The following is a 13,079-nucleotide window of genomic DNA, read 5'->3' as shown; positions in this document are numbered from 1 at the left end:
AAAGAAGACGAAGAAAGCAAAAAAAAAAAAAAAGTCATTTACTCCCATGTGGCGTGGCATAAGGTTCAATCCATGTGGAGGCGCCACTTGTACCGTTAACTGCTACATCATATGATTTAACAGCCAAAACAAACAGAGGGGGTAATTGACTAACGTTTGATAATTCTAGGTTTTTTTTGAAATTTCTTTAAAGTTAGGAAGTTTTTGGCGGAAGTTACAATTTCAGGGGGTTTTACCTATTCACTCGCAGAACAATACATGACAAATTTTTATAATATTAAATAATTTTTGATCCTATACAATTTTTGATGGACAAAAAACTTTTTTTTTTGTATTTTAGATAACTTTGAACAAAAAGTTTTGGAATGGTTTAACATGTCTTTGCATTGAATCTAGTTTGACCGGTCCCGTTTTACATATCAACTGTATTACTTTATATAGACGCAAATATTATTTATTTATTTATTTATTTATTTTTCAATGAGGACTAAAAATTTATCTAATCTAAGTAAAAAATAACGGTTTCACCATTTTTTTTTTTCTTCTTCTTCTTCTTCTTCTTCTGAAATCTCACTGTCTTCGACTTCGTTATCCCTTCCTTGTTCTTCCCGCAAAAGGTTTTTCTGTAAAAAAAAAAATCAAAAACCCTAATTCTCATGTTAATCACCTTCAATTCAATTCAATTCACCTCTCAATTTCTCAAATTCATCGCTCATGGATGCACGAAAAATTTCTATGGTGAATGGTTGCATTGTTTATACTCGAGCTAAGAGGTCTCTCAATTCGTCTACTACTTCTTCCGAGGAAATTCATGCCAAGAGATTCAAGGAAGATGCCGAGGTGAAGGAGGATGTGAAGAGCGAGTCTCGTGAGGTTCCGGTGAGGGCGACGCCGACGTTTAGGAGGATTACGAGATCGGCCACGAAATCGAAGGTTGAAACCGGTGAGGAAACGGTTACTGTGTTAGAACAGCGAGGTGAAGGTGATGCTGTTGCAGTTGGTAAAGGTGATGGTGAGGTGCCGGTGAAGAATTTCAAGCGAATTACTCGATCGGCGATGAAAGAAAAGGTTGAATCCGGAGAGGATAAGGTGACCGTGTTAGAACAACAAGGTGCTGCAGTTGCAACTGGTAATGGTGATGGTGCAATTCCGGTGAGGAGTTTTAAGCGAATTACGCGATCGGCGAAGAAAGAAAAAGTTGAATCCGGCGAGGAGACAGTCAATGTGTTAGAAGAACAAGGTGCTGCAGTTGCAAGTGGTGATGGTGTGGGGAGGACATTCAATCGGACTATGCGGTCTGCAACTATGAAAGCAAATGCTGGGTCCGGTGAGGAGACAGTGACGAAGTTAGACCAAGAAGGTGCTGCTGTTGAGAGTGAAATTGATGGTGCATTAGCTGTTCGGAGAAACAAGATGGAGTTGAAGACGTCGAAGAAGATTGCAGTTGATAAGAAGCGGCCTACAACAATGAAGGAGCTCTTTCGTACCGGTTTACTCGATGGTGTCTCTGTGGTTTATGTGAGCGGTATTAAGAAGGTTTGTAACTTCGTTTTGATAAATGCTTAGTGTCAAGTTATGAATTTGCATTTAGGGAAAAAAAATTAAGTAGTTATGTATAACCTTTTTTAACTAGTCAAGATCGAAGAGGGAATGTCGTTAAATTATTTTCATATAAGTTCAAAGTTGTTTCCTTACACTATCTAGATGAGCTCGTTGAAATAAACTGGTAAAGATCTAGTGATTGAAAATAATATAGTATGTGAAGTTCTGTCATATATAATTAAGACAAGACTTTTCTTAGAATAGATAGACTAAAAACAGTTTAGAGACATATCATAAGCTAAATTAGCGGCTTTTCCAAGTTTAGTGCATAAACTCAAATACATTTAATTTCTAAATGCAAAGCGAACTCTAGTAGCATTGCATTCATTATTGAATTTTAGGAGGAAAGTTTAAGTGCAAATGGAAAGGGAATTAATTTTTCCGTTGCTTAGAATTGAGATTGATGAATCTTCGTGACTTTTTATGCGTACCTCCCCTTATCTAAATTTATATATAACACCGTGGATTAATGGAATGGCTACACATATTTATTCTTTTCTTTTTGAAGATGATTTTTTTTTTTTTATTGTGTCGAAGATAAATTCTTTCTAAGATATGGTATAAATATAATCGAATGTGCTGCGTACTCATCCCTTGTTTTAAGGTTTTATTATTGAAAAAAGTAGGCAAGTTACTTGGGACTTGTTGAGTAACTGATTGTCTGTGGCATTAGGAGATGGCAGAAGCATTACTAGTCAATAACCTTTTTACTAACAGGCATTATTAGTTACACCCGGAACATGCATTGACAGAAACTAAGAACTGGTTAGAGATAGAAGAAGAGACTGAGAAAATCAATGTACTGATCTAACTGAATTTGTTATGAATCAATAGTTAGTTACAGGAGAGAGAGTGGACAAGTATTTAGAGGCAATCTCTGTACTGAGTTAGCAGTTAGTTACACAGTAATCACTAGTCTAGCTATATCTATTTTACTATTAGTTCCCCTCCAAATCCTAGGGGGCTTATTCTAGTGACAGTTTGTCAAAGACTTGTAACTGGTCCTTCAAGTGAAGAAATCTTAGAGCTGACAGGGGTTTAGTGAGCAGGTCAGCATATTGGTCAACTGCTGGGATATGTCTGACATGTTGACTCTTGTGGATGACCTTCTCCTTTAGGAAGAAGATTTCCATTTCCATATGCTTGGTCTTAGAGTGTAAAGCAGGGTTGTGAGATAGGGACATTGTGTCCAAATTATCTCATAAAAGCATAGGACTGGTGAAAGAAACTCTTAGTTCTGTCAACAGAGATTGAATCCACAACATTTCAGCAGCTGTGTTAGCTAGGTTCCTGGATTCAGCTTCAGTGCTCGATCTAGCTACTAAAGTTTGTTTTCTGGACCACCAGGAGATCAGATTAGGTCCCAGATATATGCATGACCCTGATGTAGATTTCCCATCATCTGGGTCTGCACCCCAATCTGCATCAGAGAAGGTAGTGATTGAGAGGGGTTCAAAAGAGGAAGCATTGTGCAAAAGTAGACCATGACAAAAGGAACCGCTATGATATCTCAGAATCCTCTATACAGCTGTCCAGTGACTCTCAAGAGGCTGGGATAAAAATTGACAGGCCTTATTAACTGCATAGCTATTTCTGGCCTTGTAATTGTCGCATACCGTAATGGCCACTACAATCGACCTACAGAGAGTAGCATCTGCTAAAATAGTCTGATCCATGTTTGGATAGCTTGAGATTTGAGACCATAGGTTTGGGCATTCCCTTAGCATCTAGCATACTTGCTTAAAGTAGTAGGTCTGTGAGAGAAACAAGGTACCATGTTTGATTATATATATATATATATATATATAGGGTTTTGCTAGAAGACACCTTTTAGCAGGTTATTCTATTAGCATTTGTTAAAAGACACCAACTAATTTTTATGAAGGTGTCTTTTAGCAAAATTATAACTAAAAAGTGGAAATCACACCTTGAGGTGTGGGTTGCTAAAAGACACCTTCATGGGTGGCTTCTAGCATAACCCATATATATATATATATATATATATATATATATATTACTGATTTAGACACCCACTCTTTGAGCATCTAGTAATTTGATCCTGTGTTTATTTTATATTTTTCATAATAAGGCTTCAAACTGGCGCTCTTGGTGCTCTGTTTTTTTTTTTTAAATGAAGTGTTGCTTTGATGTGTTCTCTGCCCTCTGTGTTTAGTATTGCAAGTTTGACATGTTTTTATTACAGGTCTCAGGATTAAGGGGTGTTATCAGAGATGAGGGAATATTGTGCTCGTGCTGTCTCTGTGAGGGACGCAGGGTGAGTTGTAATTCTATCTCTGCTTACCCATCTGTTTATTGGGTCTGAGACTGTCCCATCATTTATTTTGTTTTCTTAGGTTATTTCACCTTCCCAATTTGAGATTCATGCTTGCAAGCAATATAGGAGAGCAGTAGAGTATATTTGCTTTGAAAATGGGAAGAGCCTGCTTGATCTGTTGAGAGCGTGCAGGGGAGCTCCCCTGCATGATTTGGAGGCAACAATTCAAAATATTGTTTGTTCTCCACCTGAGGAAAAATATTTTACTTGTAAAAGGTGCAAAGGTGAGCTTTGTGTCTGGCTATTCAGAATCATCATCATTATTTTATTTTTTAGTTTTACAGTTTGTGGTGGTGATCCTGATTTTGTGTGGTAACATTATAGGAAGATAGTGTATAATAACCTTTATTTAATTTTTTTATTTTCGATTGCCTTGGGTGCTTCTTGATATCATTATTTTACCCATAGGACGTTTCCCTTCTTCATGTATGGAAAGAGTGGGACCTATATGCAGTTCTTGTGTAGAATCAAGTAAATCTGAAGAAAGTTCGAAGAATGTAGTTAGCAAAAGAATCAGGTACTCGCCATTTCTACCCAAGTTTGGCTCATGTTGAGTGACCTGCATCATGATGAAATTTTGGATAAATTTGATTTTTGATTGCTCAATCAACGCATTTTGAGCAGGATACTACAGAAATGTTAACACACATTTTTTTTCTTCTTCTCATTTATAAGTAGGTTCACTATTGAATTCTCATTTTCATGGATTTTTGTCTGCCATGAGTTCTGTTAAAATTGAGAATTCAGTAATGGCAGACAAAAATCCAGGAAAATTGAGCTGCGACCAATAGTCATATTATTCCAAGCAATCTAGTCTAGTATAATACAACTACCACTATTCAAGTTTTTATCATGTTACTGCATGCCAGTGAACACAACAATTATGACTCGTGAACATACATTCATTCATTTTGGATCAGCAACAAGTCCAATTTAAAGTTGGTAGAGAATTATAATAACTTAATTCTGCCATTTGTCTTGTAAGCTAAGTCCAGGAATACAATGAAATGGAGTGACATAATGTCACAGTTTAAAATGGAAATTGTTGGAAAGCCACCATAATTGCAAATTACCCCTAACACCTTTGGCCCTTAACTAGAACAACTTTGGGCAGCCTTTATTGCAGCGCCCAACACATTAATTGTGCTGGGTGTAAGAGTGTGTGTCTAGTCCCCCATTGCCTAGAGAATTGGTTTACGTAGTGCTTATAAGGCTAAGAGCCTAAGACAATCCTCATATAATCTAGTTTTGTAGGGTTGAGTTAGGTCTTAAGCTTATGTTTTTGTAGGTTCGAGTTAGATCTTAAGCTTACGTTTGAAGATGGTATTAGAGTCTATCTTAATTGTAGTTACCTAGTTGCCTTAATTGTGTCAACTTTGAGATGCCTTTATTACAGCCTCTGACACCATCATGCTGCTGGGTGCGAGGAAGTGTGTTTAGTCCCGCATTGCCTAGATATATAGCGTGCTTATATAAGGCTCGATAAATCTTCACTTTACAAGCCAGTTTTATGAGGTTGAGTTAGTCTCTAAGCACAAAATCTAAGAGAAATGCTAGGTTCAATTTGTTGAAACTTGCGACCATATGAAAGGTGCAATGAGACTTGTCTGATAGAAACCGGTACCGAACATTGAAATATAGTAGAAATAACTTACCCATAATAGCCTGTTGTTTCCCTTTTATTTACACACAATATATAACTAACTTAAAAACTGCTTATTACATAATAACTGCCATGATTGCTATTATACATATTATATTTATTTAATAATAATAAAAATAAACAGTCTAACAGTGTCCAAGACCTCCCTTTTCTCCTCTCCAATTTATACATTCTTTTATCATTTTATATCAATATTTCAGGTCTCCTAGACCAGTGTTGGTCTCCAAGTCATCCTGTGCTTCTGAGATGTCTATCTCTCCAAAAATTAAGAGACGCGGGAGGAAAAGAAGAAAGTTAGTATTCACATCTATTTCAGATACCCTATACATCAATTGAATATGTAGTTTTTGCATAGTATTTGGTTTTCACTAGCCAATGCATGTGTTTACATGGTTTCAATTTTTTGGATTCCATGAATTGATTTTCTCTTTATAGTGGTCTGCTCTGGTGTTTTCTTTTAACATACATATTGTAAACTGTGTTATCAAGGTCGTCAAAAAGGGTTAACAGCTCAAATTCTTCCAAGAGTGCTTCTGTGCCTATTCTACCCCGGAGGAAAGTTACGCCAAAGACGAAAAAGAAGTCTGTACCTGCCTTTAATTTCTTTGCACCCTTTATGTAGTTAGGATAATATGCATTTGGGTAATTGCTTGCAACCAAATAATTTTTTGTCACCCTTTTATTCTAATAAAGTGTTATTACCAGGTCACTGTCCGTAAAGTTGAAGACCACTTCAAATTCGAATTGTTTATCTCCACAAATTAAGAGTGAATGGAAGATAACTAAGAAGTTAGTTCCATACTCCTTCCCCACTTGTGGGTAATAGCTTTAGTGTTTTTATTACTGTTCGGTGATGTTAATCTTCATTTGTTTATCCATTGTATTCTTTTGAAGGGATAATCGGTTGCACAAGTTAGTTTTTGAGGAAAATGGATTGCCTGATGGAAGTGAATTAGCTTATTATGCTGGCGGACAGGTTTGTTTGTGTTTGATGCAACAGTTATTGTATGTCTATTATGCTGCTGACAGTTATATTCTGATCGACAGAAATTGCTTGAAGGTTTCAAAAAAGGCTCTGGAATTGTTTGTAGATGCTGCAACACTGAGGTATCCCCCAGTCGAACACATAACTTGTACAATTGTAGGCATTCTCTGAGAATAATTAGATTGTGCATAATTTTCTTTCAATATTTAATGTTGTGCAGATTAGCCCCTCACAGTTTGAGGTCCATGCAGGCTGGGCCTCTCGCAAGAAACCGTGAGTCTTTTTTCTTTTATTTTATCTTGGGGTGGTGGGAGCCTAGGAGGGATATTAAGCAATGATTTGACTTGTTGTTGTTCAAGCTTGTGAATTTTATTGGAAGTGCACATTTTTTGGGCAGTTATGCATACATTTACACATCAAATGGGGTGTCTCTTCATGAATTATCAATATCTCTCTCCAAAGACCGAAAATACTCTGCAAATGACAATGATGATCTATGTGTTGTTTGTTGGGATGGTGGAAATCTGTTGCTTTGTGACGGATGCCCAAGAGCATTTCATAAAGGTCAGATATACATTATAAAATATATGATGGGGAAAATTATCTATTTGTCCGTTGCTACCATTGTGTGAAATGCAGAATCATCTATTTTTCCCCATTATTTTTCCTTTTTTTTTCCATTTGCTTTTGTAGCAAGAACTATGAAGATATTATCACCATAGGTTGTTGATACTTGTAATGCAAGTGTTTCTAAATGAGTATCACCTATAATGCTAATGTACTTGCTTCTTTGAGAATAAAACTCAAGGGATTATGAGGATCAGGAACACAGGTTCCCAAATTGTAAGATGCTTTTTTGGGACTGTCACATGTACTGTACTACTCCCTGCCAATAAAAATGGCGAAGGACAAAGATAAATGATTATTTATCTATTTTATTTTTTGTAAAACATTTTTTCCTTCTTGGGCAAATTTAAAAACCTCATTACAGTTGTATTGTACTAGATTTATTAATTTTTATTTTTTGATACGTGTACTAGATTTATTATCTAAATGCTTCCAAAATGGGATAATCACATGTTCAAGTTATGGAATCAACCTCCTTGCTAGGACTATTTCCTTATAGCACTAAGTTGCCCTTTTTATCTCGATAGTGTCTCAGATATGATTTAGCACATCTTAAATCATCTCCTATGATTCATAAGAGATGATTTAAAGTTATGATTGGCTTTCAAATTTCATTATTTATCATAATTTGTTTCCTTGTATAGGTGTATAGGTGTCTGGTATTAGTATACATAAAGATTATTGCTTTGTCACTTGTAATAACATTGGACATTTTCTTAATGCCATATCAATAATTTTATCATTACTAATTTTCCTTTTCCTCCCTCAAACCTAAAAGGCTAACCATATAACTTCAACATTTACTTTATTTGACAAATCGAAAGATAGTCATCGGTGAACTTTTATGTTCCGATTTTTGGAATGTACAGAGTGTGCATCTCTATCAAGTATTCCACGTGGTGACTGGTACTGTCAATTTTGCCAAAACATGTTCCAGAGGGAAAAGTTTGTCGCATACAATGTCAATGCTTTTGCTGCTGGAAGGGTTGAAGGAGTTGATCCTATTGAGCAAATCACCAAGAGATGCATTCGCATAGTCAAAGACATTGATGCTGAGCTTAGTGCATGTGCTTTATGCAGGTAACATTGTAAAGATTAGAAGCCATTTTATTTTTATGGACTTTATCTTCACTGTACTTCATATTGGCAGTTGTCCCTATGTGGACGTGCTTCTGTATTTAGTTAATTGTAAACCAATATTGTATATTTGGGATTTTTATGAGATATCTATTTAAAGAGAAATGTTTGCACACACAGGGGTGTTGACTTCAGCAAATCTGGCTTTGGTCCACGCACAATAATACTCTGTGATCAGGTATGCACTCTTGTATTGATGTCCCTACAAATCCTCTATGACATAGAGTTTATTTTTTCTTTCTTTTATAATGGTTTAGTGATTGATGCACATATGAATTATCTACTTATGGATTTGTATTGTTTTACTGAGCCAACTTGACGTTGCCCCCACTGTTGCTGCAGTGTGAAAAGGAGTATCATGTTGGCTGTTTGAGGGATCACAAGATGACATTTCTAAAGGTGTGCAGCTGTTGCCCTACCTTTATATATGGATACATTAGTTTAGGCACCAACTTTCTCTTTTGTCTTCTGAACATGTATGTGACCAATTACAGGAATTGCCAAAAGGTAACTGGCTTTGTTGCAATGATTGCACGAGAATACATTCTACTTTGGAGAATGTTTTAGTTAGAGGGGCTGAGAGACTCCCTAAATCTCTCTTGGCTGTTATAAAGAAAAAGCAAGAGGAAAAAGGATTGGATCCCATCAACGATATTAATGTGAGATGGAGGCTTCTTAGTGGGAAAAAAGCGTCTCCTGAAACCAGACCATTGCTTTTGGAGGCTGTCTCTATCTTTCATGTAAGTTCTTCCCATCCTTCTCAATTCATTATAATCCTTTTTATTCCCTCTTTCTTGGAATGCGGTAGTTTTCCATGTTTGTTTCCCAACATATGATGGAGCTGCTTTGGAATTTACATTCTTTTCTGAATTTTGTCTTCCTCTTCTTTGTCTTACTCTTTTATCTGTTTATATCATTTTTTTTGGTTAGTAACAAGTAATCTTGCATATTGAATGAATGTTTTTTTATTTTTAAATTTAGTTAAATTTAACGAGTATAAATTAATAAAAAATAGTTAAAAGAGAAAAATATTAAATTGTGAAGATGCATCATGTATGCATAAATAATCTATGTTAGTATGTCGGCATTCCCTTTTTGGTTTAATTCCATTTATATTTTCTTCAAAGAGTTTGATCACCCAGGGCCAGCAGTCAAAGTCAACTAATTAACAATTGTCTTGTCTTCATAGTAAAAAAGTGGAAAATAATGCCAAAAATTCTTATTTGTCTTGGATATATTGGCCATGCGAAATTTTAAAAGAGAATTCATCTTTGTCATGGAAAATTTGTTGGGCACTTTAATTAGGAAATACCAGAAGTATGCTGTATTACCTTGCAAAAGGTTTGTCTGTGCAGGTCTGTCTTATAAAAGGGACACAGTCGACATATCGACTCGTTGTCTTCTATTCTATGACATCCTCTTTCTTCACAGCTCTGATACCATGAATAATTTAGAAAATTGAGAGAAACTCAGAGGGAAAGATAGCGTTTGATCTGAAACTGAGTTATGAAAAATGTTACTGCCATTGTAAATCTGAAGACTTATACCTTGCAAAAAGTTATATAACTATCCTTACTAACCTGCCTCCTGCAGTTAATTAACTGCATTTTCTAACATAATAATGGAAACTGATAACTACAAGTATACAAGCGGGATGAGAGTACTGGTCATAGAAAAATATTACTAAGCTACAGTTTACTCTTAACAGGTATCTACAAGTTTAGCCATTCCTCTGCAGTTTCAGTATAAGGCTAGGAACCGTCATTGAAGGTGAGAACAAGAGGGCGGGGAACACTTTCCCTTGTATCATATATGGCAATGTTATCAACATTAGCAATAAAAATGTGGCACTCGTGATGTGGTGCTCTGTGCCACATAATTTGATACAACCCAGCTAAAGAGGGAACAAATGTGAGCATTTTTAGAAAAAGAGACTGAAATGATGTGCACTTCAGCAGGTACTAAAACCCAAAACAAGTACATGTTTACGGGAATAGAAGTCACCTAAATTATGGGTGTATGGAAAAATTATATATGAATCATTTTTTTGGGGAATCTATGCGATATATCGGGCAATCAGTAAATGAACTCCATAGCACCACCAGTGTGTGTTGAATCTGCCAGAACTACTACTCCCTTTGTTGTGTATGATGCCATGTTTTGAATAAGTGGCCATAATCACGACTCAAAATCATGGCAAATAACAGTCGCCATTGGTGATACTGAAAATTCCTCCGTGGCCTATGGTATCTGTCAGACCTTCCTTTGTGGTTTGAGATTCACCATATTTTGTCATTTCCTGACAATCCCTGGCATTTTGTGCTCTTCTCAGCAGCTATTATCCTGTGTTCTGTTTCTGTTCTTAAGGTTTTCATAGTTTCTAATGTGTGTAACTTAAGGAATCAAAATGGAACAAAAAAAACTTAGGGGACCTAAGTGTCTAACCTTTGTTGCTTAAGGGACTAAAATGAAACGAAAAATCTTAAGGGACCAAGGGAAATCTTATGGGACCAGAAGTGTAATTTAGCGAACTAATAAAATATAAATGTGATATACGTTATTAAATATATTTTTTTTTTTAAAAATGTCATTTAATTACTACCTGTTACGGTTCAACCGCTGTTGAACCATTGAACATTTGTTCGATTTCCAAAACATTTGTCTAGACAATGTCTGTAAACATTATTCCTTATTAATTAACTAACAGGTAATAATGTTTTATTTTTTGCATTCATGCATAGTACAAATTATTTCTATAACATAAATTTCAGTGGTGGCCATCACACTATTTGATATCATGCTGCTGAGGAAGACCTAGCCACACTATAGGATAAAAACTGTTAAGAAACATATAGAGATTAGTGAGTTGGATAGAGATATGATATATGATAGAACTTTATAGCATCATTTGTCTATGTAGGGCCGACCACACTCTGTGGGATAAGACTTTGTTGTTGTTGTGGATTTTCACTGTACTTATGAGCTTTATATATATGTCTTGCTTTATTTAATTTTTCAATAATTGGATTTGTGATTTAAACTTCCGTTGCTTCAGGAATGCTTCGATCCTATAGTTGATGCAGTTAGCGGGCGTGACCTTATTCGAGCAATGGTTTATGGGTTAGAAACTACGTTTAAAGCATTTGTTTTGTCCCATTTTTCTCTTCAATTTTTATTCTCTACCTTTGTCTCAATTGATGTATCCCTCATACAGAAAGAGTGTGCGGGGTCAAGAGTTTGGAGGAATGTATTGTGCATTACTAATAGTCAAGTAAGAAGTGGTTCTCTGTCTTCAATGTTTATTATTTGATACTTAAAAACTACAGTACTATTTACAGTTTGCTTCTTTAATATTGAAGTTCATCCGTGGTATCTGCGGGCATGCTTCGAATCTTCGGTACAGATATTGCTGAACTTCCTTTAGTGGCAACAAGTAACAGTCAACATGGGAAGGTGAGAAATTACTGGTTGTCAGCCTCACTTTCACGATATGCTTTTCTCTATTTAATTGAATCTCTATGCTGAGATTTTGATAGATTTGCTATGTATTGTGGTCACTTGTGGTGATGACATGGTGGTATTGCGTTACTTATAATTATATTCGTTTGGTTCAAACAGGGCTACTTCCAAGCACTATTCTCTTGCATCGAGAGGCTCTTGGCTTTCATGAAAGTAAAGAACCTTGTGCTACCAGCTGCAGAAGAAGCACAATCCATATGGACAGATAAATTTGGGTTTAGCAAGATTAAACCAGACGAGGTATAAAATTTGTTTTACTGCTTTCCAGGTGGTAGATATTGAAATTTTTTCCACTTTTCAGTCTAGCATTTTTTGAAGTTGGGTTTTAATTATGTTTCTGGGGGATAATTCATTACCGGAATTACTTGTCATAACATCTCGCCTCCAACTTGAAATATTGAGTTTTCGCTTGTCCTGCAGCTTGCCAACTACAGAAGGAACTGCAATCAGTTTGTGACCTTCCAAGGGACAAATATGCTTCATAAAATGGTACCTCCATGTCGAGTCATCAATAATCATCCCTGATAATTTTTTATTTATAAAGTCAATTGTGAAAGGGGAACCCCCTAGCTTTCTAGCCTCCTTTTTTCCTTTCAGATGTTTTTTTATTTATAAAGTCAGTTGTGAAAGGGGAACCCCCTAGCTTTCTAGCCTCCTTTTTTCCTTTCAGATGTTTGTGTATATAGACTGTTAGTTAGCTACTCGAAGCCATTATTGGACAGGTTCTTGCCGATTGTTTTAACATTTATGATCCCATCGTTTCTATGTAAATTATAGTTTTAATAGAACACATGTTATTGATCTTGGATGAGTGCTTCAAAATATATCAGGCTCTACTAGTTCATTGTTGGCCACAGCAGAAATTTCATGGTGTAACATTATTACTAATATTCTAGTGCAGTTTTATGTGTTGGAGCATCGATTTCTTTAATGATTTAGAATTTTGACAAAGCATATTAGTATTTGTTTTAATTCATGAATTGCATAGAGCAAGAAAGTGGTAGACCGTGGTCATCTTTTTGTGGGATCAGCCGGCGAAAGAGTTTTACCAACGTAGCACCGTCCTCATTCATCAGCCAGAAGCTTGCGGGGGGGCTCAAATCCTGAAAATTTTCTTTCAATATGTACAAGGGAAAGTTGTTTGGTATAAACGGTAATGGTCTGTTACCACTTAGTAAATCATATTGGCTCCACATAATTTTAGTGGAACC

At 35.9% G+C, this 13,079-nt stretch overlaps 1 protein-coding gene across 2 annotated transcripts; it reads left to right on the top strand.

The window, feature by feature from the left end:
• The first annotated feature begins 547 nt into the window (after positions 1-547).
• LOC11427165 (uncharacterized) lies at positions 548-12,819 on the top strand. 2 transcript variants are annotated; one of them, XM_024770347.2, is made up of 21 exons: positions 548-1,536; positions 3,806-3,877; positions 3,957-4,161; positions 4,346-4,454; positions 5,801-5,893; positions 6,090-6,182; positions 6,306-6,389; positions 6,495-6,576; positions 6,648-6,707; positions 6,806-6,858; positions 6,983-7,149; positions 8,082-8,292; positions 8,470-8,527; positions 8,692-8,748; positions 8,844-9,089; positions 11,405-11,469; positions 11,564-11,620; positions 11,709-11,802; positions 11,968-12,108; positions 12,289-12,425; positions 12,499-12,819. In XM_024770347.2, the coding sequence occupies exons 1-20, from the start codon at positions 715-717 to the stop codon at positions 12,391-12,393; spliced, it is 2,874 nt and encodes a 957-aa protein (XP_024626115.1). In that variant the 5' UTR covers positions 548-714; the 3' UTR covers positions 12,394-12,425; positions 12,499-12,819. The 2 variants fall into 2 exon arrangements, with proteins under 2 accessions (XP_024626115.1, XP_003625728.2); XM_003625680.4 differs by having other exon boundaries at positions 12,289-12,819.
• Positions 12,820-13,079: the final 260 nt, after the last annotated feature.

The sequence above is a fragment of the Medicago truncatula genome, chromosome 7 (genome assembly GCF_003473485.1).
Source record: "Medicago truncatula cultivar Jemalong A17 chromosome 7, MtrunA17r5.0-ANR, whole genome shotgun sequence".
NCBI lineage: Eukaryota > Viridiplantae > Streptophyta > Magnoliopsida > Fabales > Fabaceae > Medicago > Medicago truncatula.
This window is presented reverse-complemented; position numbering and strand designations above follow the sequence as displayed.